General features: G+C 57.7%; 1 protein-coding gene across 15 annotated transcripts; it reads left to right on the forward strand.

Annotated features, from left to right (window-relative positions):
• Window positions 1-2,230: 2,230 nt before the first annotated feature.
• PSEN2 (presenilin 2) lies at window positions 2,231-27,196 on the forward strand. Of its 15 annotated transcripts, XM_032862832.1 has the most exons (12): window positions 7,255-7,450; window positions 8,042-8,077; window positions 12,221-12,381; window positions 14,634-14,926; window positions 16,003-16,195; window positions 18,033-18,100; window positions 18,689-18,909; window positions 19,590-19,688; window positions 22,253-22,336; window positions 22,640-22,741; window positions 25,440-25,558; window positions 26,520-27,196. In XM_032862832.1, the coding sequence occupies exons 3-12, from the start codon at window positions 12,241-12,243 to the stop codon at window positions 26,673-26,675; spliced, it is 1,476 nt and encodes a 491-aa protein (XP_032718723.1). In that variant the 5' UTR covers window positions 7,255-7,450; window positions 8,042-8,077; window positions 12,221-12,240; the 3' UTR covers window positions 26,676-27,196. The 15 variants fall into 15 exon arrangements, with proteins under 15 accessions (XP_032718721.1, XP_032718723.1, XP_032718720.1 ...); XM_032862830.1 differs by lacking the exons at window positions 7,255-7,450; window positions 8,042-8,077 and adding an exon at window positions 2,231-2,316; XM_032862829.1 differs by lacking the exon at window positions 8,042-8,077.
• The last annotated feature ends 366 nt before the right edge of the window (window positions 27,197-27,562 follow it).

Consider the following 27,562-nt stretch of genomic DNA (forward strand, 5'->3'; position numbering starts at 1 on the left):
ACATTTTTTTTCCCTTCTGTCTATGGCTAATTGATTTCTGACAAGGGGGCCAAGGCCATTTACTAGGGAAAGAACAATCTCTTTACAAATGGTACTGGATATCCACATGTAAAAGAATGAAGCTGGACCCAGACTTCACACCACATACAAGAATTAACTCAAAATGGATCAATCATCTAAATATAGGAGCTCTTATAAAAACTCTAAGAAGAAGACACAGAAACAAATGTTCATGATTTTGGATTTGACTATTAACAGATTCTTAGATAGGACATTGAATGTACAAGCAATGAAAGAAAAAAATATCATCTGGAATTAATAAAACTAAAGGCATGTGTACATTAAATGGGGTCTGGTATCCAGATGGGTAAAGAACTCATACCACTCAGCAACAAAAAGATAACCAAATTTAAAGGTGGGGAAAGGAAAAAAAAATAGGTAAAGAACTTGAATAGCCGTCTCTCCAAAAACATATTTAAATGGCCAATGAGCCCATAAAAGATGCAAACCAAGACCAGAATGAGTCACCCCTACATACCCACTGGGAAGGCAATAATAATAATAACAATAATAATTTTTAAATGGAAAATAAGAAATGTGGGACAGTGTGGAGAAATTGGAACTCTTTATTGATGTAAAATGTTTCATCCTCTGTGGAATGTAAAAAGGTTCGTCCTCTGTGGGAAACAGTGTGGTGGTTCCTCAAAAAGTTAAACATAGGATTTCCATATGATCCAAAAAGTTAACTCCTAGGTCTGTGTACCCCCAAATAATTGAAAAATGTGCTGAAACAAACATAGGCACACACATGGTTACAGTAACAGGACTGACAATAACCAAAGGGTAGAAACAGCCCAGATGTCATCAGTGAGTAATCAACAAATAGTGGGATGTGCATTCAACAGACTATTATTTATGATATAATGAAGGCTAATACAGGCCACAGGAAGGATGATCCTCAAAGACATTACACTAATCAAAGAAGCTAGACCCCAAAGGTCACATATTGTATGATTCTATCTATATGAAACATCAGAATAGATAGATCCATGGGAGAGAAGTTGATTGGTGATTGCCAGGGGCTGGGGGAGAAGGGGATGAAAAAACTGTATAAGAGTAGGAGGTTTGGGGCACCTGGGAGGCTCAGTGGTTAAGGCCTCTGCCTTTGGCTCAGGTCATGATCCCAGGGTCCTGGGATCAAGCCCCACATTGGGCTCTCTGCTCAGTGAGGAGCCTGCTTCCTCTCTCTGCCTGCCTCTCTGCCTGCTTGTGATCTCTGTCTGTCAAATAAATAAATAAAATCTTAAAAAAAAAAAAAAAAGAGTAGGAGGTTTTCCAGTAATGGGAGGGTTTCCGGACTAGGGACAGGTGGCTGGGATTGCCCAATACTGTGAATGTACTAAAGTCTACTGTACACTTTAAAAAGGTTAATTTTAGGGCGCCTGGGTGGCTCAGTGGGTTGGGGCCTCTGCCTTCGGCTCAGGTCATGATCCCAGGGTCCTGGGATTGAGTCCCCAGTCCGGCTCTCTGTTCAGCAGGGAGCCTGCTTCCCTTCCTCTCTCTGCCTGCCTCTCTGCCTACTTGTGATTTCTGTCTGTCAAATAAATAAATAAAATCTTTTAAAAAAAAAGGTTAATTTTATGTTATGCAAATTTTACCTTAGTTTTTAAAAAAGCAAGCCATTCAGAAATGTCAGATTGCTCACAATCTCAGCTTGCCCCATGAACCCCCAAATCCAGGAGTCATAATTGCTTTGGCCAACTCACAGGTCATCGGTAGTAATTTCATCCCTGTACAATTTTATCTAGAACTCCTGGTGGCTCTGAGGTTCTAGAAAATAGAGCAGGAATATTCTCGTGATGTTAGCTCACAGCAGGCCACTAGTGCTAACTTAATGGGAGCAAAGCCTTGGGGGGTTGGGAGGGCGGAAGGGGGAGACTGGGGACACAACACTACAAGGAAAGAAGTGTCCTCCAAGCAAATGCGTTCGGCTCCACGGAGCTGCCAGGCCCCTGTCCCTGTGCGATCACAGGCCCAGCCTCCGCTCCTTCTAAGGTCAGTGCACCGATGGATGTCAGGTGTGCCCCCGCATCCTCACCGCTCGGTAAGAGCACGTCAGGCCCCAGCGCGCGCCACTTACCGGCCCTGCCAGCCCTGCTCCAGGTGGGGCGGGGCTGGCGCCGTGGGCGGGACCGGGCTGGGAAGGGGGCGGGACCTAGGCGGGGCCGGGGCGGGGTCTGCGCCGGCGCGGGGGTCCGGGAGGGACGGGCGCTCGGCCAGCGGCGTAAACACCGCCGCAGCGCCGCGGCGGAGCAGGTGAGCCGGCTGGTCTGGGGCGTGCGGGCGGGGCTTGGTCTCCCGCAGCGACCCGCGAGCGGGGTGCTGGCCCTCCGCAAGCCCCTCACCGCGGCGGGTCGCGGCCCCTTCCCCGGCGCGGGGCTGCGGTCCCTGTGCGCGCCTGTCCGGCCTCTGCGGCGGGTGCAGGGGCGGAAAGGGGAGCGCGCGGGGAAGCGGTGGCAGCGGCGGGGGCCGACCAGGAGGAGCGCGGGGAGCGGCCCCCAGGCCTGGGCCTGCGCGGGGCTGTGTCCGCCTCCCCGCGGCCCGAGCCCGCTGGTGGTAGGCGCGGCGCGGCCCGCTGGAGGGCCGGGCATTTAAAGAAGCAGCGCACGTGGGTCTGGGAGGCGCGGGCACGGCGTCCTCCCCGCGCTGGGGCCGCCTTGGCTCCCGGGTGGATGGGCCTTGGAAGCAGGGGGTAGGCGAGGGTCTGACTGCCAGGGTTGGGAACCGACTGCAGATCCGGCCTGGAGCCGGCGATTTCGCTATCAACGGTGCTTGGCCGTTTTACAGCGGTGGGGAGACTCCCAGAATCAAGCTTTTGAAGCTGAAGAAAACTGAAACAGAGGCCGGTCCCCACCCCACATTTTATCCATGAAGAAACTCAGCCCACAGAGGTAACGCAGCTGTCCAAGGCCACGCAGGTGGGATAGAGCAGAGCCAGGCTCAGAACCCGCAAAGGGGGGAGTCTGCTTTCCAGCCCTGGCACCAGACCTCAGCCCTTGGGGAGTTGGATGAAATGCTTCTGTCTGCTGAATTAATGAGTATTTCCTTTTTGAGGAATGAGCTGTGGGTTCGTGGACTAGCGGCGTCCCCATTTACAGATGGAGAACCTGAGAGGATCCCCTCCAGAGCAGTTGCAGAGCCACCCTAATGGTCAGCCTGGGCTTTGGGGCGGGAGGGACAGTAATTTGATCAGGACCCACCGTGGCTTCTGGTGTGGTGCCCTTGATGTCCATTCTGTAGACACCTGAGCCTCCACTGCTTTCAGCAGTAATTAAAGGCTTTGGATAAGCTGCTTCAGGTGTGGGAGCCTCAGGGGGCCCTTTGCCTGAAGGTGGCTGTGTGGGAGCAGGCAGGTGTGTCAGCAGCTGTGTTTTCTGGAGCCAGCTGGTGAAGGGACAGGGGTCCTGGGGCCAGCTCGGAGCTGCAGCCTCAGCCACCCAGCGGGCAGACAGGCAGGCTGGCGGTCCAGATTCCTTCCTGGGGTGGAAGGAAGGAGCCTTTAGGTCTAGGGCTAGAAGTGGGGGGCTTGGAGGAACATTTGCTGCAGAGTGGGCAAGAAGTCATTTCAGGGAAAATTCTGCATGGTTTGGTGTCCAGGTGGCTGTGCGCCAAGTCTAGGGTCTTCGTGCATGCAGTGGGCAGGGGGCTGGATGAAATGAATGCCCTATTCCTGTCTATCGGAGAAGGAGCAGCCTAGGAAAGTACCTGGCTGGAGGCTGCCGCTCGCGTACCCGGAGGTCTGGGGTGTGTTGCCAGGCCTGTCACCTGCCCCTCAGCACCTCGATGGCTGCTCCCAGTCCCACCGCACACACGGGTTTGCCAAAGGGGAGGCCTCCCCTCCCTTGGCCTCTGAGTTATTTTTCATTTTTATTTTTTAAGGTTTTATTTATTTGAGTAATCACTATACCCGACGTGGGGTTTGCACTCACAACCTGGGATGAAGAGTCACATGTTCATCCTACTGAGAGGGCTGGGTGCCACAGGCATTACTGATGGTGAACTTGAAGAGTGTCATACACAGTGTCTCTCTACAGCTGCAGCCACACGAAAGTAGCTATTATTTTTACCCACTACAGTAATGGGAAACTGAGGCTCAGGGGATTAATCCACTTGTCCTATTAGGTGCCTTTGGTGACTAGAGCACCGGGATTTGAACCCAGCTGGCTGGGTCTTAATTGAGTTTTTGCAGAGGGAGGCCTCCCACATTTGCTCCCTACCTGTGTCCCTGCCCTACTGCCCTGGACATTTCTGTGTGCTCTCCGTTAGTAGCTACCTGACAAAGCAATAAAAATAATAATTTTTAAAAGATTTTATTTATTAGAGAGCATGAGAGCATGAGTGGGGGGAGGGGCGCAGGGAGAGGGAGAAGCAGGCTTTCCGCTGAGGGGGGAGCCTGAAATGGGACTCAAAGATCCCGGGACCCTGAGATCATGACCTGAGCTGAAATCAGACACTCAACCCGCTGAGCCACCCAGGTGCCCCCAAATAATTTTTTCTAAAGAGACCAAAGCAGTGTGTGGGTAGATCACATGCGTGTTTCTACTGAAGATATCTTTGGCTGGTTTACAGCTCTTGCTTTGAGTTTGGCGTGCTGTTTAGTTGGGGAATGGCAAGACAACCAATGTTTCTGCAAGTATTCCCCCCTGTTCCCTGACTCCAGTGGCTGTGGGGAGGGCCGGCGGAGGGGATGTCAGGGCTCTGAGGCTGGCGGAGGCTTCCCCCGGCCAGGGCCTGGGAGGGGAGCTTGATCGGGGCCTCAAGCCCTGTGTAACCAGTGTTGACCTCCAGGCCAGGAGGTTGCGAGGCTGCCATGGTAAAGTCTGGGGAAAGACCAGATGTCAGGGAGATCAACCTTGTCCAGCTTCTTCATTGCCTGGGAGAATGGGGTTGCTCGTTCACCTTTGCCGCAGTATGGTCTTCTGGAGCACAGGAAGAAAAATGGAAAGGGTGCTCACCTTTCTTCTGTACCTTAACCAGAAAATCTGTGGCTTTATAGAGATAAAGATAATACATGTTTAGGAACTGTTTTTTAAAAGGTCCTCCCTTTGCTCTCAGCTCAGAGATAACCCCCGTCAGCATACGCTTCCTTACAGCAGTGCACACACATACATAGAATTCTTTATGAAAGTGTTGGAGGCAGGAAGCTGGGCGTGAAGTTTTGTATCCTATTTTTTTCTGTGAATGTTCCATCTTCAGAATGTTCCCTTCATGAGTATTCTTGCGTATAGAGAACGTGAGCGTGTCATTATTGATCTGACTAGTGCGTAGCAGGACACTTTACAACCCTGAACCCACCCAGAGAAGCAGCATGCAGACTCCAGCCCCCTCTCCACCATGTGGAGCCCTAGTAGCAGACAGACGGAAGGCAGAGCCGCCCCCAAGCAGGAGTGAGGGGCTGAGGGCAGGAGAGAGAGGAGTGAAGCCCTGATCGAGAGGCGTTTGTAATTCCAAGACCTCTTGTCTGTGTTTTGGAGAAGATATATATCAAAGACATGCCTCCTAAGGATGAGAGTGCCCCCCAGAGAGCCCCCCCTGGGGTGCTGTGCCATGCCTGTGTGTGACCATGGCCCTGGGCCGCTCAGAGTGTGCGAGAGTCAGGCGTTACTCTGGGTAAGCGGGGCAGTTGGCCGACCTGAACTGCAGCCAAGGTTTTGGCCCCTGTGGGCTCCAGTTTCCTTAACTACAAACTAGGGCACTGACCAGATGGCCTTTAAGGTCTGTGCCAGCTCTGGCATCTGTCCTGTGGATGTGCCCTCGCCTTTGACAAAGCGCTTATGTTGCCAGAGGGCTGGGGCTAGGTGGAAGCCGTGTCTCCCTGGGGCCTGGGTGAGGGGTGACCTTGGCCGCTGAACTCTTGTGTCTAGTGGTTTAGCACACGTGCTACTTTCCAAGGGGGCATCAACAGCTTCTCTCCCGTCCCGCTGTATCTCTGCCTATGTTCCGTCTGCACGGTAACTGCTATTTCCCAACACCTGCTCTGTGCCGGACACTTTACACATTATCCCTCGTTTTCACAGGACTCTTGCAAGGTGTGTCCATTCTGCTCCTTTCCAGATGAGTCAATCGATTGTCTCGGGCCACGCAGCCAGGGAGCATGTTCAAGTTCCACAGCTAGGTGATTGGATCGCTGTTTCTCGCTTAAAAAGAGCCCTTTTATCCTGGGCCCTCCTCGAAGGTGGCGTGTTAGGGCCACGGCCTCTGCCACTTTTCCCAAACTGCCCCCTCTCCAGGTTACTTCAGGACATGAGGGAGGTCTGCCTGGGCTCTGGGCACTTTTGAGTATAAGATGGCAGACATTGGTAGATGGAGAGCCTGGGTCCCCCTGGGGCCTCTGGTCTGGGAGGGTGGAGCAGCCCTCTTCAGGGAGGCGCTCTGGCCAAGGCTGCCTCCCTGGGTTGGGGAGAACCGTCTGGTGAATGATGGTGCATCCCGGTTTGGGCTGAGGTGGACAGAGAGAAGGATGAACACCAACCAGGGCCAAATACAAGCTTGGCTGCCCTGGGCCCGGGGGGGACAGGGAGACAGGGAGGCACGGGAATTCCTAAGGGAAGTTTGTCCCTTGCAAACCACTCCCAGGTATGAGGGAGGCGGTGAGAACCTCCCGGTAGTCCTGGGGGGGTATGGGTGACCCTAGGGAGGGGTCTGTGCGAACCTGAGGCACCCCCTTTGAAAGTGAGGGCTCCCGGTTCAATTGGGCCTGCTGCAGGACCCTGACCTTCCTCTGTCGCCCCTCCTGTTCGAGGTAAATGCAGTAACTCCCACTTTGCTTCTGGAGGAGCGATTTACATCTTTTTCCAAGGAGGAGCTCTTGGTTACTATGGCGTTTTACAGTCTGTCTCTGGAATGAGAAGGTCAAGGAAAATGGGTCACGGGGTTTCCTTAATAACCGCAGGAGCTGCTGACACAGGCATTCTGGGGGAATTCTCTGGGTTGGACTCACGGGGTTTGGCTAATTCAGCTTTTCGATCTCATTCAGCTGATTAATGGGAGGAAGTGGTGGCTTCTCTGGCTGTGTGGGTTTTGCACCTAACGCAAGCCAGGCAGCCCGCAGTCCCTGGGAAGGGCTGCCCCTCCTCCTGTAGGCCGTTGGAGGCTTCCTCGGCCCCCCTCCCAGCTGGAGGAGGGCTGGTTGCTATGTGGTTGGTAGGACCTGCCAGGGGGTGGCAGTGAGAGCCTCTGCGCCCCGCCCCCGCCCGCCCCAGTCCTCCTCCCACGGGCGATCCTGACGTCACTGTCGCCCTGATGTGGACAAATATCGAGTAAGATTGTTGATCCGCATCCATTTGGGGGGTGGTTTTCCCCTCCCGAGATTTCGGAGTGCTGTCAGGCTTCGGTTCCAACCTGGAAGCAAGAGGAGTACTTCCCAGCTGCTCTGCTCTCCAGGAGCCAGGTAAAAAGAGGGGCTGCGTGTCCACCTGACCCCCTCCCCCCACCAATCCCATGAGGGCACGCAGGAGTGGCAGGATGGGAAGGAACTCTGTCTCTGTGTTGATATTCCATGTTTCCCTTTACAAAATTAATGGCTTGGGGTGCCTGGGTGGCTCAGTCTATCAGGCGTCTCTCAGTCTCAGCTCTGGTCTTAATCCCAGGGTTGTGAGTTCAAGCCCCAGTCTCCATGCTGGAGCCTACTTAAAAAAAAAAAAAAAAAAGAATGGCTAAAAAAACAAAAAGACTACAGGCACAATCCGTGTTTATAATAGAAGGTTTGAGAAATGCAGGAAAATGTGAAAAAATGGCCCACAGTCTCAGCGTCCAGAGGTTAACTGCATTTGGTGTTTTGTGATCTGCCTTGCCAGCCCTTCATACACCGATGTTTTCGAAGAATGTTCAGATGGTCGTGAATGTGAATGTTTAGATCCATTACGTTGAACACTGGACGTTTCCTAGGCCAGACGCAGGGATTTCAGTAATTTGCACTTTTTGGACCATCGTAAACAACCACAGCAAATACGTTTATGAAAGTCTTTTATTATTTTCTTAGGGCAGATTCCGAGAAGTAGCAGTTCAGGATCCAAAGGTACAAATGTTTTGAAAGCTTCCCCTGTTAACGGCCTTCAGAAAGGTTGGTGGTGCTGGACCGTGGAGACCTAGTTTTTCCACGTCCTCGGCAGTGGTGGGCATTACTTGGGGACCCTCTGCGTCTGGGAGCTGCCTTCTCCCCCTGCAGCTTTCCTGGTGGGAAGAGAGAGCCTCGGGGCTTTCTGAGCAGAGAGGGTTTCAGGAGAAGGCGTGTTCTTTTTTCACTCCCAGATTCAGTGAGCAAGTAGTGCTGAGCAGGCCAGGGGATAGGGGCTGGATTGTAACAGGAGTCCTAGAGTCCTGAGCTGGGGGCCTGGTGGCTGGCTGTGCTTGGGTTCCAGAGCCGGGCAGCCCCAGGAGAGACTCTTAGCTGGGGGCCGTCTCAGGGTGCAGAGCCATGGACCTTTGGTCAGAATGGAGCTGGGGATCCGCGCTCACTAAGTGGTCTAGCATAGCGTTTAGGACTGCAGACCATGACTGCCTGGGTACAAGCGTGACTTTGGACCTATCACACTGCAGACCTGTCTCCCCATCTGTAAAATGGGCAGGAACAGCAGCACCCAGCTGCCCTGTCACGGCATGCGGTGCGTGCTTGGGGCTCAGGGGTGGTGGCCCAACAGCCCCGCCCCAGGTGGCCGGGACCCTTGGGAAACAGCATGTTAAGGGACCCAGCCTTTTCTGAGTACTCAGTCCCCTGTCAGGTGTTCAGGGGTCTGAAGGCTCCTCACCTGTCCCTGCGCAGTCAGCAAGGGACTGGATGGAGCCCGTGTTCTGACAGTGTTGGTGGCTGGCAGCCACAACCCACTTGGGGCCTGCCTTCCAGGGTCCTGGGTGTCTTGGGCCCTGCATCAGGGCAGGCTTGGGAGGAATCTGCCCAGAGAGCCTTTGTTTTCGGGCTAGGAGGCCATGCCTGAATTAGCTCTGACAGTCTTTCTTAAAGCTCACCTTGCCAGGCATCCTTTGGGGACACCAGGGAAACACTGCAAGGCAGAAGTGGCCTCTGGGGACTGTCTTGTTAGCTGCTGGCAAGTGGCTGAAGAAATGGAAATTGGAAGGACTGGTCCCCTCCTCTGTGTCCCCACTCTCCCCCGTGGCTTCCCTTCTTTCAAGAAGCCTCTGCGCTCCCTGTTTGTCCATTCCCCTCTTGCTTGTCATTGGGAGCCTGGCGGGGAAGGGGAGGGGGCTGCAGCCGTGAGGCTTTCCATCCTGGGACCTGGATCTGTTCCTCCAGTCACTGTGGAGATCACCTGCAGGCCCCCCAGGGGCCTGAGAGGGAGAGGAGAGGGGTCCTAACTACACTATTAATTCCTACCCCCAGCAGAAGTGGCGTGCTAGAAAACAAGGTATTGAGAGAGCCCCCCCATAGTTTCAGGTCCCCTCAGACTGGGCTCCCTCAGGTTCATTGTGCTGGGTCCCGGGTCTGGCTGCCCTCCTGTGGCATTGAGCTGAGGCTGATGCCGGGGGGGCTTGCAGCAAAGAGGGAGGAGCCCCCTCCCCTCGTTCTGTTCACACCCCTCTTCTGTCCGGAAGCCTTGGCGGGCCCCTCCCTGCGGGACTCAGCCCTTGCTCCTCCCTTGGGGTGGAGGGTGGTTCCGGCCTTCTGGGGCCTCCAGACTTCCTGCTACCTGCTAGGTCCCCACACTCCAGCTGCAGGTCTGGGAGGTCCCCCATCCCACACATCTTTCTGCCAGGATGCCCTGCCTCCCCCGGTCTCCACCCGGGAAACTGTTCCTGGCCTTCATCCTTCCGAATCCTTGAGACCTGGGACCCCCCCAACAACCGGACCCAAGAGCTGGCGGACTCCTCCTCCTCTTGACTTTAACTGCAGGAGGTCGGGCCTGGTCCCTGTTCTGGCACTTGTCTTCCGTCTTCCTCTGCTGGTCCTCCTGCTCTTGTCTTTCTGTTTTATTACTAGAGTGTAATTAACGGGCTCTACGGTATTAGTCTCTGGTGTGCAGGTTTCCCAGCATGCATCGCAAGAAGCGTCTCTTCTTCCCCTCCACCTGTGGGCCCCTCTCCCTGCTCCGGAAACCACCCTGTGGGTCTCTGTTTAGGGACCTGTTTCTTTGTGTGCTGCGTGGTTTTGTTTCTTGAATTCTGCCTGTGAGTGACGTCATCTGGTATTTCTCTTTCGACTCCTGCTCTGCTCTGTCTGCCCTGCATCAGGGGAGCTGGTTCATTTTTTTTTTTTTTTTAAGATATTGTTTATTTATTTGAGAGAGAAGGAGAGAGGAAACATGAGTGGGGGGAAGGACAGAAGGAGACGGAGCAGCACACTCTGTGCCAAGCAAGGAGCCTGATGTGGGGCTCGATCCCAGGACCCCGGGATCATGACCCAAGCCAAAGGCAGAGGCTTAACTGACTTGAGCCCCCCCGGGTGCCCTGGAGCTGCTTCATTTTGAGGCCCCTGTGAGACTGACCGGGAGCCTTTTGTCAAAGGCCCTAATCCGTGAGGTAAGCAGATGCAGGCTCTGCCTTTGGCCTGTGGCTGGGGGAGTGGAGGTGAGGGAGGTCCACTCAGGAGTAACCCTGGCCACAGCCTGGGCTGCAGGCCCTGTCAGGGTGAGCAGAGCTGGCTGGCGAGAGAAGGAACCTGCCTGCTTCCCTTGGAAGTCACGCGCTCCGGCGGGGAGCTGACGTGGGAGCAGGCGTTCAGCAGAGGCCAGGCCTGGTCCTCTCTCCCCGGTGCCCTGTAGCTCAGCCCCAAGGGCCTCTGGGAGGCGTTGGGGGGAGAGTAGGCCTGCCCGGGAAGCTGGCAGGGACAGCGAGGTCGGCCAGGCATTGTCAGAAGCTCTCCCAGGCCCTTCTGCTGCCCTAGCTTCCTTGAGCTGCTGCTGGAAGGACACTGCGCTTGGGCCAGCGCAGTGGGGCTGGGGGCGAGCCTCCCTGCGGTTCAGACACTCCAGGCTGGCCTTCCTGGTGGGTCCCGCCGCTGTCCTTTCCTACCAGACACACACAGACCCCACCTCTCCTGGTCTCGCTGCTCCCCTGCACCCCAGACTCCTTGACCCTTTTTAACCCATCTCACCCCTTCTCACTCAGCAGGTTCTTGGAGCAGACTCTGTCTTTCCCCTGAGATGCTTGTCCCCTGCCCACGGCTTTGTGCCTGGCTGTCGTCCTGGATTCTGACCCGTTTCACCCCCACATCCAGAGTGGATGGGTGTCCTCCCAAAGCCTCCCTCACTGGCGTCCAGCCTGTTGCCCCCGAGGCAGAGCCTGTCCCCCTCCCACAGTTGTCTTCAGGGACCAGAAGCTCCCTTTCTGTCTCCAGGGTTGCCGAATATCCTAACACAGTTTGGGAGGCCGTCCCATCGCCACAGCCCCCCACCCGCCCCGACAGCACCAGGCCCCACCTGGAGTGTGTGTTCTTCATGCCCTCTGCCCTTTCCTCCCATCTGGAAGATTCTGTCTCTGTCAGGGGTGGTATCTTCTCTAGAAAACATTATTGATCTCAGTCGTGTTTCTGTACCTCTTGGTGAACACTTAGATTGCATAATTGGTCACGTGGGATGGTTGCTGGTCTGTTGTTTTTTTTATTTTTAATTTTTTTGGAAGATTTTATTTATTTATTTATTTGTGAGAAAGAATGGGTGAGCGTGAGCAGAGGGGAGAGGGAGAAGCAGGCTCTGCACTGAGCAGGGAGACCAACTCGATCCCAGGACCCTGGGATCATGACCTGAGCCCAAGGCAGACAGACATTTCACCGACTGAGCCACCCAGAGGTGTGTCTCTCGCTCTTTCTCTCTCTCTCTCTCTCTCTTTTTTTGTAAGGACAAATGTATTTCTTGCTCATCTTCCTATCCCCAGAGCCCAGTGTGGTCGTTGTCCCACCACAGGCACGCGACAGATAATTGTTGATTGAATGAACAAGCGCGCTGACCGTTGGGAGTAGCCACGACTTTTCTAGTCGGGCCTCTCTCCAGTGGCCTGGGTCTCCTCGGCCGTTCCTTCTGGTGGCTGCTGTAGAGGCAGCTCCTGGGAAGTCTTGTTTTCCAGCAGCCACTCGACCCAAGCATCCTGGGTGGTTGTCAGGCAGGACCTGTGGCCGGGTCTTCAGGCCGCCTCTGGCCACCACCTCAGTCCTCTGCTGCCTTTGCCTTGCAGGAAGATGGACAGAGGTACCCTGTGCTCCTTTCTCTAGGCGCTTCCCAAGGCAGGGCCATGCTCACGTTCATGGCCTCTGACAGTGAGGAAGAAGTGTGTGACGAGAGGACGTCCCTGATGTCGGCGGAGAGCCCCCCACCGCGTTGCTGCGAGGAGGCCCGGCAGGGCCTGGAGGACAGAGAGAGCGCTGCCCAGTGGGTAGGTTCCTGCCGGTGGTCAGAGGCCCCAGGCTCCTGGCCCTCTGGGATGGAACCCAGGCATGCCCTGATGCGGGAGGGAGGGGAAAGTAGAGGTGAGAATCGGTCCCCCAGGGTAGGTCCCCCAGGGTGGGCGGCGGGTCCCGGTCAGTGAGGGCTCTGGATTGGACGGCATGTCCGTAGTCTGCTGCGAACTAAACGGTTCTGTCCCCAGCCCCCGCGGGCTCGCCTTTCTGGCACAAGTGCCATGCAGCGGGATGCTGGGAGGGGAGCCCAGGCCTGGGGTGGCAGGGGAAGCACCATGGAGGGTTGGCGGCCAGAACCCAGGAGCCATGGGAGGAGCATCTACCTCAGTCATGTGTGACGGTTAGGTTGGCTGCACTTAGAGACAATGGAATTCTCCCTCTCACTGTTCTGGAGGCTGGGAATTGCGAGCGCAAGGGGCCGACAGATCCAGCATCTGGTTCTTCTGGGTCTTCTGTCCGGGTCCTCATGTGGTGGGCCGGCCAGGGAGCTCTCTGGGGCCCGTTAATTTAATTTTATTTATTTAGTTTCAGAGGTAGAGGTCAATGACTCATCTGTCTTATAAAACACCTAGTGCGCATTAGGTCACGTGACCTCCTTAATGCCCGTCCCCCAGCCGCCCCATCCCCCCACACCCTCCCCTCCAGCAACCCCGAGTTTGTTTCCTATGATTAAGAAGAGTCTCTTGTGGTTTGCTTCCCTCTCTGATTTTGTCTTATTTTATTTTCCCTCCTTCCCCTATCTTCCTCTGTTTTGTTTCTTAAATTCCACATATAAGTGAGATCATATGATAGTTGTCTTTCTCTGATTGACTTACTTCGCTTAGCATCATATCCTCTAGTTCCATCCATGTTATTGCAAAGGGCAAGATTTCGTTCTTTTTGATGGCTGAGTAATATTCCATTGTAGATTTATACAACCTCTTCTTTATCCATCCATCGGTGGGCATCTGGGCTCTTTCCGTAGTTTGGCTCTTGTGGACATTGCTGCTATAAACATCGGAGTACAGGTGTCTGGGGCCCATTTGTAAGGGCACTCATCCCATCAGGAGGGCTCCACCCTCACGACTCAGTCTCCTCGCAAAGACCCCCCCCCCACCTTCACATTCCATCACATTGGGGGTTAGGGTCCAATGTGTGAATTTGGGGGGCACGCAGACATTCCGATCTTAACTCTGCAGGACCTGAGGTTAAAACATCATAAGTCGGGGTGCCCTGTGGGGAGAGTCACCTAGTCTTACTACCTCCCACCCAGGCAAGGCAAAATCGCATCTGGAGTTGCCCGAAACCCCAGCTCCATTTTGCTCGTTATAGTATTTAAAACCTTTCATGGGGAATTTTTCCTGCCAGCCAGCCTTAGTCCCCGTTGCTGAAATTAGAGCTCGTTTCTCCCATCCTCTGAATTCCCAGTGAGCTGTTCTCCGGTTTCTTCAGCTTAATGCCAGCACCAGCCACTCCTAACACCTCCTTTGCACTTTTCCTTTTCTTAGCTGAGAGTCTCGCTTGGAATTCTCTCTGCAAAGAACCAGTTTCGAAGCAACGATCCTTTTGAATGTGTGTTTTGCTTGGCTATGGTTCTGGAGGTTAATGTAATTAATGAGGCAGCGAGTGACCCTAAATTGGCACAATTCCCAAACAGAAATTCTTGCAGATGGGTTTGGGGCAGCAGGTGCTGGGGTCCTGCCCTCCCACCCTCCCAGAACACGGACCCACCCCACCAGGAGTTTGGTGCCAGTTAGCCCATCAGAATCTTGTTCGCGGCTTCCAGTTCTCCAGGCCCAATTTTGCACATGTCAGGGGAGTTCCAAGCAATTTCTTCCTCTGCAAATCCCCAGTGTCTTACAGTCAGAGGGTCCTCATGGGTGCTGACTCTTCTAGTGAGTGTAATCTGTCTTCCTCCTCTGTCACCTGGCCAGTCTCCTCCCGAATCCATGTGGCTCCTTGAACAGAACTGAGTGGCATCTGAATCCCTGAATGGAGGGAGGGGGGAGATCCCTAGATGCGCTCCAGGCTCCTGAGCCACACGTCCCGGGCCTGCAAGCTGCCCTCTCCTGTGGCTGCTGTGGCCCCTTCCCGCATTTGCGGTGGCGTGTGCCAGCTCTGAAGCGTCTCCGGCCGATCTCGTAAATGTTTCCAGTGCCCTGCCGTCCCAGCCCTGCAGCATCTAGACCGCAGCCCCCTAGGCTGGTTCTTCCGTCTGGAAAGCAACACTCAAACTGCACTCTTCCAGTTCCAAAATACCCGTGCCCGGCACCGCAGAGCCCACCACGGGGGCGTGCCATGGCCCTCACCGAGCGGTTTTCCGCAGAGAAGCCAAGATAGCGAGGAGGACCTCGACGAGGATGCAGACCGCTACATGTGCAGTGGGGTCCCCGGGCAGCCATCGGGCCTGGAGGAGGAGCTGACCCTCAAATATGGGGCAAAGCACGTGATCATGCTGTTTGTGCCTGTGACGCTTTGCATGGTTGTGGTGGTGGCTACCATCAAGTCCGTGCGCTTCTACACGGAGAAGAACGGCCAGCTGTAAGCTGGGGAGCAGGGCAGGGTCGGGGGGAGGGTCTCGGCACCCGCAGCTCCACGCCAGGGGCCTGTGCAGAGCTGGGCTGAGAGCTGCCTGACTCCATGCTCTGCTCCGTCCACCGCCTCCCAGCGGTGTGACCTGCGCGGGCCCTTCCCTAACCGCTCTCTGCCTCAGTTTCTTTGTTTATATAATGGGTCTGACCCCAGGAGAACAGGGCGAATTAGAACCGTGGCTGCCGCCACGTGGCAGAGGGCAGGCTCTGGGTGTGGGGTCCCGGCCACAGGGTGCCACCCCATGTGACCGAACAGCTGGTTTCCTCTCTGGGCTGCCACTCCTGTGGCCGGAAACCCACATGGGGCCAGGAGATTTCTTAGTTGGCTTCCAGCCCAGGGAGCGAGGTTTGGATCCCTGTAGTGGAAGGCAGCAGCACGGACAAGTGGGAAGCCCCCTCTGCTCCCTGGCCCGCTGCTCTGGGGCAGTCGCCTGCCTCTGACTACCTTCTCTGAACTTGGTTTCTAGTGTCTTTAGTTAGTTTCCTTTCCCTTTGGTTTGGTTTTTCTGAAGAAAGTGGCAGGCTTGTGCTGGGCCGGCCACAGAGCCGGTGGGAGGGGGCCCAGCACAGTGTTCAGGGAAGGTGAGTGCTCAGCAGGCAGGAGGTTTCTGCAGTCCAGGGCAGACAGGGTGGACAGGGCAGGGGTCTAGGGCACGGCCTCTCGCCTCTCTTGGCTGCAGGTGCCCCTGCTGCTGGCCCTCTCTGGGTCGGGTATGGGTGTGGGGGTTTGCTGGGCGCCCTGGCCTGGAGAAGAGGGGAGAGCAGGAGAGTACCTCGGGGAGGGGGAGGCCTGCTGGGAGTTGGGGGGTAGAGCACCTCAGGGAGGGGGAGGCCTGGTGGGAGTGGGGGGAAAGCACCTCGGGGAGAGGGAGGCCTTGGGGGGGGTGTTTGGGGGAGGGGGAGGTGCGGGAGGGAGGCCTCAGGGAGGGCAGGCGAGCACGTTGGGGAGGGGGTGGCCTGGGGGGGCCCCTTCCTTTTCTGCTCAGAGCTCAGGCATCAGGCTAAGGCTGGGTGGCTCACGGGCAGGCCCTATGGAGCAGGCAGGGAGCAGAGTCTGCAGCCCGCCATCTCCCTCAGCATCTACACACCATTCACCGAGGACACGCCCTCTGTGGGCCAGCGCCTGCTCAACTCTGTCCTCAACACCCTCATCATGATCAGTGTCATCGTGGCTATGACCATCTTCCTGGTCGTGCTCTACAAGTACCGCTGCTACAAGGTAAGGGCCAGCCCTGCCCACTGTCCTATCCTATCCGCCCTGCCCACTGTCCCATCTTGTCCATCCTGCCTGTTGCCCCGTCCTGTCTGCCCTGACTGCCCCCCGCTGCCCTGTCCTGTCTGCTGCCCACTGTCACATCCTGTCCATCCTGTCTGATCCCCGCTGCCCTGTTCTGTCTGCTGCCCACTGCCCCATCCTGTCTGCCCTGCCCGCTGCCCCGTCCTGTCCTCCCGGCCCCCTGCTGCTGCATACTTGCCAAGGCTCTTGCCCGAGAGGGAGCTGACGCTGCTGTTAGACGTGCCCCCCGGCCCCTACCCCCGTGGGGGTTCCCCGCTGCCCCTTCCTTGGAGCTTGTGCGGAACCCCGCCTGCCCCCATCCCTGACTGTAGCATTCGCCACACCCCTTCTCACATTCAGGAGTTAATTTTATTTAGCTGCTGCTTCAGAAGAAATGAGATGTTCTGTTTTAGGGTCCCTGTGCCCCACACTTCCCTGCAGGTTTACTTGACCTCCTTGTTTCCCTCTCAGCTGGCTATGCAGGTGCTGTGCTGAGGTCTCCAAGGCCTGGGGGACTGGCGGACCCTTAACTGTGGCGAGGACCCTGGGAGCCCCGGGGGACCCCTTCCCTCGGCCCGAGCAGGGGCGTTGTCCCTCCCCAGGCAGGCCATGAGCTTTTGGACGTAGGTTTTAGGGTCTGAACCCCTGAGGCCTGAAAGAATGACACGCTGGGGGTGGCTGGTTGGAAGCGGTCCTCACACTGGCTGCCACCCCCTGGGCGCAGGTGGGGAGCACAGACAAGGCTCAGCCCAAGGGCAGAAACCTGTCCCAGCCAGGATGACAGCAGGGGTGGACAAGAGGGCTGCTGCAAGTGCTGGGACGCCAGGGCTGACCGGTGAATGATGACTTGTGGAAATAAGGCAGTTTTAAGTGGGGCTGGGAAGCATCATGGGGTTGTGTGGTCGGAGCAGAGGCCATGGGGCCTGTGAAAATAAGCCAGTCAGGGGCTCAGGGGCTACAGAAGGACAGCACTGCTGTTGTCAGCGGCTGTTAGGTGACTCGTCCTGGGACTGGCGGGAGGCAGATTGGCAAGATGTCCTTACGGATTCTGTGACACTCAGGAGAGCAGTGGTGGGACAGAGGCGGCTGGAGCGAGGAGCGTCAGCCCATCCCAGAGGCAGCCAGGCCACCGCCTGCCTTCCAGGTAGACCAGGTTCCCACTGAGGTCCCCAGTGGCCCAAGCAGGTGACTAATGAGGGGAGGCTGGTGGCAGTGACTCCACCGTGCCCCTGACAGCTGGCTAGGGGACTGGCTTAGGACCAGCCTACAGTCATCTTTGATCTGCTTCTTTGGCCAGGACAGCAGGCACGTGTCTCTCTAAGGACCCGTGAGTAGACCCTCCGGTGGCAGGGCTGTTCCTGGGGTGACCAGACAAAGCTCCCTCAAAGACAGCCGTGACCACTTTACGAAAGCACCCCAGTGAGTCTCCCGTCACTTTGCCCTGACGTTCCCTTTCTCGTACCTGTGACTACCTGACTACATGTATATACATTTATGAGGTGTCACCCTCACTCGGCAGGGGAGTGGAGGGGGTCTCCAGTGCACCCACCCTCAGTGAGGGAACAGGGCTCTGATTGCTCGCACCTGACGGGTCCTGCTCCACGCCCTTGCCAGCGGCCCCAGGGAGGACTCTGGATTTCTCTGCCCTCTTTATCAGTCACACGGCCACTCCGTACCTTCCAGCATGATCATGGAGGAGCCCAACGGAGATTCTTGAAGCTTGGGCACCAGTCCCAGGAAGCTGGGGCCTGTGTCCATCCTGCCCATTTCTGTTGTCTAGTTCATCCATGGCTGGTTGATCATGTCCTCCCTGATGCTGCTGTTTCTCTTCACCTACATCTACCTCGGGTAAGTCACCCTCCCACCAGGCTCCAGACTCTGCCCTTGTCACTGTTCTGACCCAGTCCTTCCTCCCCTGGGCCCCGTGGCAGGCCACGCCTACCTTTCTTGTTCCTGATTTAAAGGAGCACGGTCCACATGGAGGGCGATCTCTGTGAACCCAAGAGGGGTATAGACCCCTTAAGATTCACATTCTCGTCTTTGGGCTGGGCTTGGGTGCTTGCTCGTTTGTGGGAAAAGTGATCTGCTCTGTTGCCTTCGATCTCGAATGGCAGCCTGACCCAGGAGAGACTGGAGAGACAGGAGGACCTTTCTCTTGGGCAGAGGGTCTTCTAGGTTGTGCCAGTGCAGGTTGACATGAACCAACCCAAGGATGAGACATTGGCATAGTCACCAGTTTGTTCCAGAAAATACTTGACGTGGTTCATTGTAGGACCCACAGAACCGGGAAAGGGGGTGTTAGTGATGAAGCCAGAGTTCGGAAGGACCCAGCTGGGAGTTTAGTGGTTGAGGAGCAGGGAATGTTGAACTGTGTCTAGCTGGGGGGTCTCACCTCTCCACTGACTTTCCCGTCCATGCTTGACTCTGGTTACACAGGGAAGTGCTCAAGACCTATAACGTGGCCATGGACTACCCCACCCTGTTCCTGACTGTCTGGAACTTTGGGGCGGTGGGCATGGTGTGCATCCACTGGAAAGGCCCCCTCGTGCTGCAGCAGGCCTACCTCATCATGATCAGTGCGCTCATGGCCTTGGTGTTCATCAAGTACCTCCCGGAATGGTCCGCCTGGGTCATTCTGGGCGCCATCTCTGTGTACGGTAGGCAGACGCAGGTGGGCTTTGAGCCTGGTGGTGGGCGGTGGGGGCCATGTCCAGGGGTCGAGTCCTCCTCAGTGATGGCCACAGGTGGCAGGGGCTGAAAGGGGCCTCCCTCCCCGATGAATGCTGGACGGTCTCCCCTCGGAGAGGCTTGCCTTTGTGAGACACGGGGGCTGTGGGGGCCGGGGCCGTGGGCGCACTCACTATTGTTTCACGTCTGTGGAGTGCTCATACTGGGGAGCGCTGGACACACTAGGAGATCTGTTCAGAGCAGCCGTGGGGTCAGGCGCGGGGCCGTGAGTCACAAACGCCCAGAACTGCTCATTAGCGGCTCAGTGACTAGGGTTCGTGTGATTCTCTTTCCCCATCACTTCCATTTTGAGGGTAGGGGATGGGAGGGTCCGGACGACAAGCCCACCACTAGGGCCCTGAGCCACGCGGCGGTTCCTTGTTTCCGGTCCACCCGTTTAGACTCCGTTCTGGGCTTCATCCGGTGTGGGTTCCCCAGGTCAGGGCTGGAAGCCGGCGGTTTGGGGCCAGGCACGCAGGACACACTCGGAACCTCGCTCTGGGGCTCTGGGCTGCATTTGCCCCAGTGTTCGCGGGCCAGCTCCCCTCTCTGGGGGCTGCTTGGGAATAAATGTCATGGGTCACATACCCTGATATCTTTGCTCTCCCAGATCTCGTGGCTGTGCTGTGCCCCAAAGGGCCGCTGAGGATGCTGGTGGAGACCGCCCAGGAGAGGAACGAGCCCATATTTCCTGCCCTGATATACTCCTGTGAGTGACCCCTACGTCTCCTCCCGAGGTCGAAACCGGGGGCTGCTTCCTGGCCGCGGCTTTCAGAGTTCACTGGTCTAAGAGGAGGGGGTGGCCTTGGTGATCCCGGGGTGGCATGCCTGCCAGGGACAAAGACTGGCTGGATCTTGGTTTCACACAGAAGATGCTGAGAGAGTTAGGGCCGCCCGGGGCTGCAGGGGACGTGGTCCGCCCCCCAGCTGTGGCCCGTCCAGCATCCGGTGGCGCGTGGTGGGCACTGCCCATGGCCACCCACTCGGCCCTCCACCCTCCTGAGAGGGTGCTTCGGAGAGGGGCTCTCGAGGGCGGGGGTCTGGGGGCGCAGGTGTACCTGCTCTTTGTTGGGCTTCCTCCACGGCTCCACGGCTGGCGGAAGTCTCTCAAGGGAAGGCACCCAGCGCTGTTGCCGGCTGCGGGGGCCGGACTCTAGGGAGTTGGACGGATGGGTGCGTTTGACAGATGAGCGTCAGACCCACACTCTGCAGCAAGCGCCGTGCTGGGCTTCCGAGGTGCTGCAGAAGAGAAGACCCACGTGGCCCTGGGCATGAGGGGGCTCACAGCCCTGTGGTCCCATTGCCCTCCCATCTGTCGGTGGGCGTGGCTGAGGCGTGAGCCCGAATGCCCGGGGCTCGCCGTCTGCAGGTTCAGACTGGCCGCTGAGTTCTGGAGATCGTCTGCAGAGGCAGGAAGGAGCTTGGAGTGGGAGCCGTTGGCGGGGGGCCCACAGCCTAGAAGCAGGTTCGAGGCCACTTTGAGGAAGAGCAGAGACCATGTGCGGTGGGCTGAGATGGGGCTCTTACCTGTGTTCACCGTCTCTGTGCTGTGGGGGAGCACACGTTCTTGGAGGGGAGACATGCTTGGTCAACAGATGAAGTGGCAGGGAGGCCGAGGACTTTGGGGTGGGGAGGGGTGCTGTTTTGTGTTTGGTGGTCGAGGACACCTCTGTCATAAGGTGACATTTGACCCGAGACTTGTGTTAGGAAGCCCAGGGGGCAGAGTTCCAGCAGAAGGCCCTGAGGTGGATACAGCCCAGTACTTGGGGAGCTGAAGCCATGGGGAGCAGAAGGGAGGAGGGGGCCTGTCCAGAGGCACAGGTCCAGGGGCACTGGGGAGCCACTGGAGGGCAGAAGTGGGGAGGGAACAGGTGAGGGGGTGCAGGTCCGGGGACGCTGGGGAGTAGAAGCCACTGTGGGAGGGGCAGAAAGGAGGGGGCGGCAAGGGGGTGCAGGTCAGGGAGCCCTGGGGAGCTGAGGCCAGCTGGGTGGAAGAGAAAGGAGGAGGGGCAGGTCTGGAGGTGCAGGTCTAGCGCTGGGAGCCGAAGCTGGCAGGGGGCAGAAAGGAGGGGCAGGTCTGGGAGCACTGGGGAGCTAAAGCCAGTGGGGGGCAGAAGGGAGGAGAGGCAGGTGAGGGGGCACTGGGCCCTGCAGGCCATGGTGAGGACTTGACTTTCACTCCTGAGTAAGCTTCATGCCCTGGAAGGCTTTGGATCAAGCTGACAAGAATATTTTAGCAGGATCACTCAAGTTGCTGAGGGGAGAGGAAACGGCATGGTGACAAGAGTGGGAGAGAAGCTAGGTTTGGGGGTGACTAGCAGCCCAGGAGTAGGGGCGTATGGCTGTGGCCCCGGGGCAGCAGTCGAGGCCAAGGACACTGATGGGTTCTGAAGATACTTTGGAGGCCAAATTGGCAGGATTTGCGATGCTTGGGGTACAGACCAGGAGAAAGAGTCAAGGGCGTCCGTGTGTCTTGGGGTCTGAGCAACATCAGGGTTGGATATGCCACACAGTGAGAGGGACAGGGTGGGGCCACCATGGCTGCCTTGGCACGTGGGGAATGTTCTAGACGAGGCATGCTCACGGGGCCGCCAGATGGAGACGTGGGGACACGTGTGCGATGGGAGGTGAGGCAAGAGTTTCCCGGCCAGAGAGAGCCCAGTCAGTGCTCCCGACCCGGTGATCCCACCCTGGACGGAAGCCAGGGGAGCCGGACACGGGGTCTCCACAGCTGTCCACACACCCGTGCCCGTTGCCGCATCGCACGTGGTCGCCGAGGGCTGCGGTCATGCCATGTCTGTCGACCGCCGGGCGGGTGAAGGACACTCGGCGAACGCACCATGGAGCGTCGTTCAGTCCTGAGAAGGGACGTATCCGGCCACGGGGCCGCGTGGATGAGCCTGGAGGCCACCACGCTGAGCGAGCGAAGTGTCATGGAGGGTCGGCGTTGCCCCCTGTATGGGGCCTCGAGAGGACTCGGGAGCTAGAATGGGGGAGCGGCAGGTGGGGGAGGGTAGTTTCAGGGCCGGAAGACAAGCGGTTCTGGAGTCTGTCTCCCAGCAACGTGGGTATAAAAAAAGCCCAGGAAGGGCACTGTATGCCCATACCTGTTGAGTCCGGGCCCCTCCCCCAGGGGCCCCCAAACAAGGGGCGTAGACGCGTCCCCACTGGAGGTGACAGTCCTGTGCAGGCTTTTTGGGGATGCTGCCTTCCAGGCCCCGGGGGCAGCCTCACTCAGCAGCACCTGATGCACAAACTTTTCTCCTTCTGTAGCTGCCATGGTGTGGACGGTGGGCATGGCCAAGCTGGACCCCTCCTCCCAGGGAGCCCTTCAGCTGCCCTACGACCCTGAGATGGGTGAGTGTCGGGGGCTGCCCTCCCTGGGGGGTGCAGAGCCGGGAGGGGCGGAAGGGAAAGCAACCCCTCCTGGACGGGCGCATGCTGGGGACTGAGCGAGGGGGCGATGTCCAGCTCCGCCCCCTTTCCTTGTGACACATAGCAGAGAGCTTTTCTGTCTGTCTCGGGGGGCGCTGACTGATGGGTGAGGACTGGGGGAGTCCTGAGATCAGAGAGCCTTCTGACTAGAGTTTTGTCTCTCTCCCTCGCCCCTGCCCCCGCCTCACACCCTGACGGTTCTCGGTTCTCTTCGCGGACACCCAGAAGAGGACTCCTATGACAGTTTTGGGGAGCCCTCGTACCCAGAAGTCTTTGAGCCCCCCCTGCCTGGTTATCCAGGGGACGAGCTCGAGGAAGAGGAGGAAAGTAAGGTGCCCGGGCCCAGAGGGTCTGCGTGGGCCCAGGGGTGGGGGCAGGGGTGGAGCTGGGGCTCCCTGAAGTCAGGGAAGGGTGTGGGGGAGAAGCACCCCTTCACGTCAGAGGTGGGCACAGAAGTCCCAGGACCAGCCTGCCAGAGGTGGTGTCTTGTTGGCTACGCCGGGCTGCGATGGGCGCTCTTCCCGCTTACCAGACGGGAGCAGGCGTGGGTGGTGTCTGTACCACCGCGCTGGGTGCGAGCAGCAATCCAGGCCTGGCTCGGGTGTACCTGCCGTGGGCTCTGATCACCCCCACTGGGCCCAGGAGGACCATGCGGGAGAACAAGGAGGCCAGAGCACAGTGACCCAGCTCCTTGACCTGGTCTCAGGCCCTGGGGAAGTTACCTGAGGGGGTTACTTCTGAGCTGAGCTCTAGGGGTTGAGCTCTGGGAACAGGGGATGCAGGGGTGGGAGTTGGGGTACAGAGGCCAGGGGCCCACAGTCCAGGGTGAGTTAGAGGAAGGCCAGGAAGGAACCCTAGGTCAGAGGTGCAGACATGGGACTGGGAGGCTCTTGGGCACTCAGGGGGCCTCCCAGATAGAAGTGGGGGGTTCCGGCCTGTGCACCATGCCCGGGGTGGGGGCCCCCGGAGGGTTTTGAGTTTTGTGGGAGGAAGGACATGACCCAATGGGGGCAGGGTTGTAGGCTGTGGAGAATTCATCCTAGTATGCACTTGTATGGCCTGTAGGAGGGCCCAGTGTAGCTATGGGAGCACAAGGTATGGGTTCAGGGCTCAGGCGGGCTGGGCAGGACAGCCACTAACAGCGCTGCCCCCACACTCAGGCCACCATGGGCTGTGGAACACAGGGTCCCATGTGCCACTCGGCACAAAGCAGGTGGGCTGCGTCTGTGTCCTGGTGGAAAGACTGTTTGCATCCCCCTTGGCCATGTGCCCTTCGACCTGTTGTCAAGGCCGTCTTCCACACAGGCCCTTCCCTGTCTCTCCCTGGGGGTCACTACCCAGTTCTGCCCCACCACCCCTCCAGTTGCAGTAGTCCCCTAGGATGACTTGGGGGGCCAGGAAAGTCCTGTACTTACAGTTTTATTGTAAGGGAGATAACTAAGGACCAGCCTTGCGAAGGGATGTGGAGGGCAGGTGTGGGAGGGTCCTGAACTCTCCCTGTGGAGAGCTCTCTTCGGGAGGCATGAGGGCGGGTTACACACACACACACACACACACACACACACACACCACCGCCACCGCCACCACCACTGCCACCACCACCACCACCCACCCCCCAGCACGTGGATACGTTCATCAGGCTTCAGGGGTCAGTGTCTTACTGGGTTGCATTACATAGATGTGACTGAGTCCTCGCTCGGGGTCTGTTCTGTCCCCCCAGAGGCCAGCTGGGCCTAGTCCTGGCCCCCTTCTCACAAGGTCGGTCTTTCTGGTGGAGCAGCCCCTCCAGGTCCTCTCACTCAAGGGTTTAGGATTCTGGGTCTCCTGAGTAACAGATGCTCCCATTACTTGGGAAATTCTGGGATGTAGCCTCTCTCCCAGGGACCAGGGACAAAGGCCAGAAAATTCTTCATGTCCCAGCAGCACTGGCACTGGCTTGAGGAAGGAGGAGGGAGCCTCGGGGAGTGCCGGGAGCAGCTGTGGAGGGCCAGCCCTTGGGGGTTATGCCGCACTCGTACTCGGGGTGCAGCTGAGACTCTGCCCTGGAGGCAGTGGGGAGCCCTTAGTGGCTTCTGGGCCTCGCACAGGCACAGGATGGGAGCATGGAGCTCATCTGAGATGTGACTGAGAGGGAAGGGCAGAGCCTCACAGTGGGGGTGGAAAAGGAGGGGGTAGGTATGAGCGAGAGGGACACTGACAGACCACCGTAAGGGGCGTGGTGGAGACAGACGGACAGACAGCAGAGGAAGGAAGGAAAGCAGGCTGCGAGAGGTGGTGAGCCGGAGTCCTGCTTCCTCTCTGGGGGCTGGAGCCAGCCTGCGGGGGTCTGGCCTGACCAGGGAGCCCCCGTGAGCCACGGGAGGCAGCAGAGGGGCGGACAGGCAGCAGGCCTGTGCGGGCAGCCTTGTTAGGTAAACGTCTGCCGCGAGCCGCGGCCTCTGAAGGAGGACTCCGTGGGGCAGGCCCGCCTGAAGGAGACAAAGTCTTCTGTGCACTGTCAGTTCCTGGCTACCATCAGCTGGAGATAAGCTAATTACCAAATACGCTTATCTCTTGTTACCAGGAAGGGTGGCCCAAGGCGCTCACCGCAGTGTTTGTGCTCTGGAGAGGAGTGAAATTAACCTCCCTAAAGTATATTTCTAAGTTAGCCCTAAATTTTACAGCCTCCCACCAATCCCTGCAAGTACATTTTATTTGCTCTTTTAACTAAGTGTCAAGCACCAGTTTTACCCCAATTGTCAGAAATGCTAGCTTTTCACACCCCGGCTGGCAGGTGGCCCAGCCCAGCGGCCTCTTTTTCCCCCCTGGCTGCTGGTTTTCCACCACAGCCAGTCCCTGCCCCAGAGGCCAGATGAGGTGGGCTGGCAGCGACCCTGCCCTGGGTCTCAGACTCAGGACTCTGATCCCAGGTCCCCTGGATCCCTTGGAGCAGGCAGAGCAGCTAGGCTGTGGGCTGGCCTCTGCCTTCACCCCTTCCTCTTGGGGCTCCTGATGCTGATGGGCTCGCTCTGTCTTCCCCGCACAGGGGGCGTGAAGCTGGGCCTGGGGGACTTCATCTTCTACAGCGTGCTGGTGGGCAAGGCGGCGGCCACGGGCAGCGGGGACTGGAATACCACGCTGGCATGCTTCGTGGCCATCCTCATTGTGAGTGGGATGGGTGTACCCCTGCCCTGTCTCCCCGGTTTGGGGGGGAACCTGGATCCAAGGAGAGTTTCAGGGGCTGCTGTCCCTTGGAGGGGCAGGATGGTGGGGGCTGGGCAGGGCTGCCAGGAAGCCCCTCGAGATGAGACCAGGCTTACAGGAGGGTCTGGGCCGGGCAGGTGTGGCTGAGGGACTCCAGCATCATGGACCACACATGTGGCCGCGCGGAGGCTTGGCCGACATTGTGTGCGGTCTCATGATGTCTGTGAGGCAGGGACGGGGCCCTGTCACTTTGAAACCCAGTGGTGACTTGGTGTGGCCAGACACCCACGATGCGGGAAGTGCCTCAGGAGGACTGCATCTGAGGAGAGGAAGCTCTGAGCAGCATGTGCTCCACGTTCCAGCCCCATGAAGCCAGGTGTCCCGGGGCGTGTCAGGGATCGGGTAGTGGACCCCCAGACTGTCTGACCTGAAGCCCTGCCCTCCCCAGGGACAGGGCAGCTGCTCTAGTCCCCTGTCCCCTGCACCACTGCCCCCGTTGGCCAGGGCGGGACAGGACGGGCGGCCACTTCCAAGGGGATGGGTCACACGGCATCTTTGGTTTCCTCGAGGTACTAACTGCTGAGACCCTCCCCGGCCTTTCCATGGAGCTTGTGCAGCTCTTTACAAATACATGTCCCTTAAGGGGAGGCCACCGGCCGCTGGTCACGCATGTCACTGCTGTTGCCAGATGGGGCGGTGGACTGGGAGTCGGGAGGCTCCCGCAAGAGCATGCAGGTGTTAGACGGGGTGAGCGCTCCCCCTCTGGCACGGCACAGAGCTTCGAGAGGCACCGGGAAGATCGGGTGTCCAGGGCTGTTGTCCGACCCGTCCCTTGCTGACGCCAGAGCCCGGGGGTTGGACCTCAGCCGTTGCCCGCCATCCGCACCGGCGGTCACCATCCCCTCCCCTCCGTGTCCCGCAGGGTTTGTGTCTGACCCTCCTGCTGCTTGCTGTGTTCAAGAAGGCGCTGCCCGCCCTCCCCATCTCCATCACGTTCGGGCTCATCTTCTACTTCTCCACCGACAACCTGGTGCGTCCGTTCATGGACACCTTGGCTTCTCATCAGCTCTACATCTGACTGGGCCAGCAGCCATGGGAAGCTGTCGTGGGGGCCCTCACGTAGTTCTACACTCTAGTGCCATATATTTTTAAGACTTTTCTTTCCTTAAAAAGAAGAAAAAGAAAAGAAAAAAGTTTCGTGTTTACTTGGCAAAGAGGAAGAACCAACTTTCTGGTGCTAGTGGTTTTGTCACCTGACCATGGCTCACTGGCTGGAAGCACCGGGAGTTGGTTGGGGCGCGCCCTGGACTGCTGGGCCACGTGGGGAGGGTGTGGCGAGGTCGCCCACCCCATGCCACAGCCCAGGATGCTTCAAGGGCCAAGGCGAAGGAAGGGACCAGGAGCTTGTGCTCGGGATGGCACCTAGCACCTGCCCACTCTGGCAGGAGAAGAAAGCCAGTTTGCCTTGCGTGTAATGTCCCCAAAGCTTTGTGATGTCATCGTTATTTTACTACCTTTAGAAACCGAGTCCTGTTCTTGTTACAGCAGTTACTGCTGGGAAGTGGCTTAATATCAATAAATAGGTGAATCTTCCTGGAATGCTGGACTTTGGGCATGTGTGTGGGTATGGACCCTGCTCTCTGCATCTTGTGACCTTGCCTGGGAGGATGTGTGGGAGGAGGACGGTGGAAGATTGGCCCCACTGCAAAGGAGAGCGGTTCACAGCTCATGTCTGTCTGTAGTCTTTTCTCCAAGTCCAAGGCTTCCTGAGCCGGGCTGTGCAGAGCCAAGACAAGCAGTATCACTCCTTGGCAAACCAGTGTACTGTGGGAGGCCGGGAAGGGGCCCACGTTTGGAACCCTCTGTCATCCCTCCTGTTTCCATCTCTGGGCGCTGTGATCAGGGCGTGGACCAGTCGGCTTCTCCCTTTCCTGCCCCATCGTCTCAGGCCAGGGAGAGAATCTC

Source organism: Lontra canadensis, unplaced genomic scaffold, assembly GCF_010015895.1.
Source record: "Lontra canadensis isolate GAN:19392208 unplaced genomic scaffold, GSC_riverotter_1.0 scaffold24, whole genome shotgun sequence".
Taxonomy (NCBI): Eukaryota; Metazoa; Chordata; class Mammalia; order Carnivora; family Mustelidae; genus Lontra; species Lontra canadensis.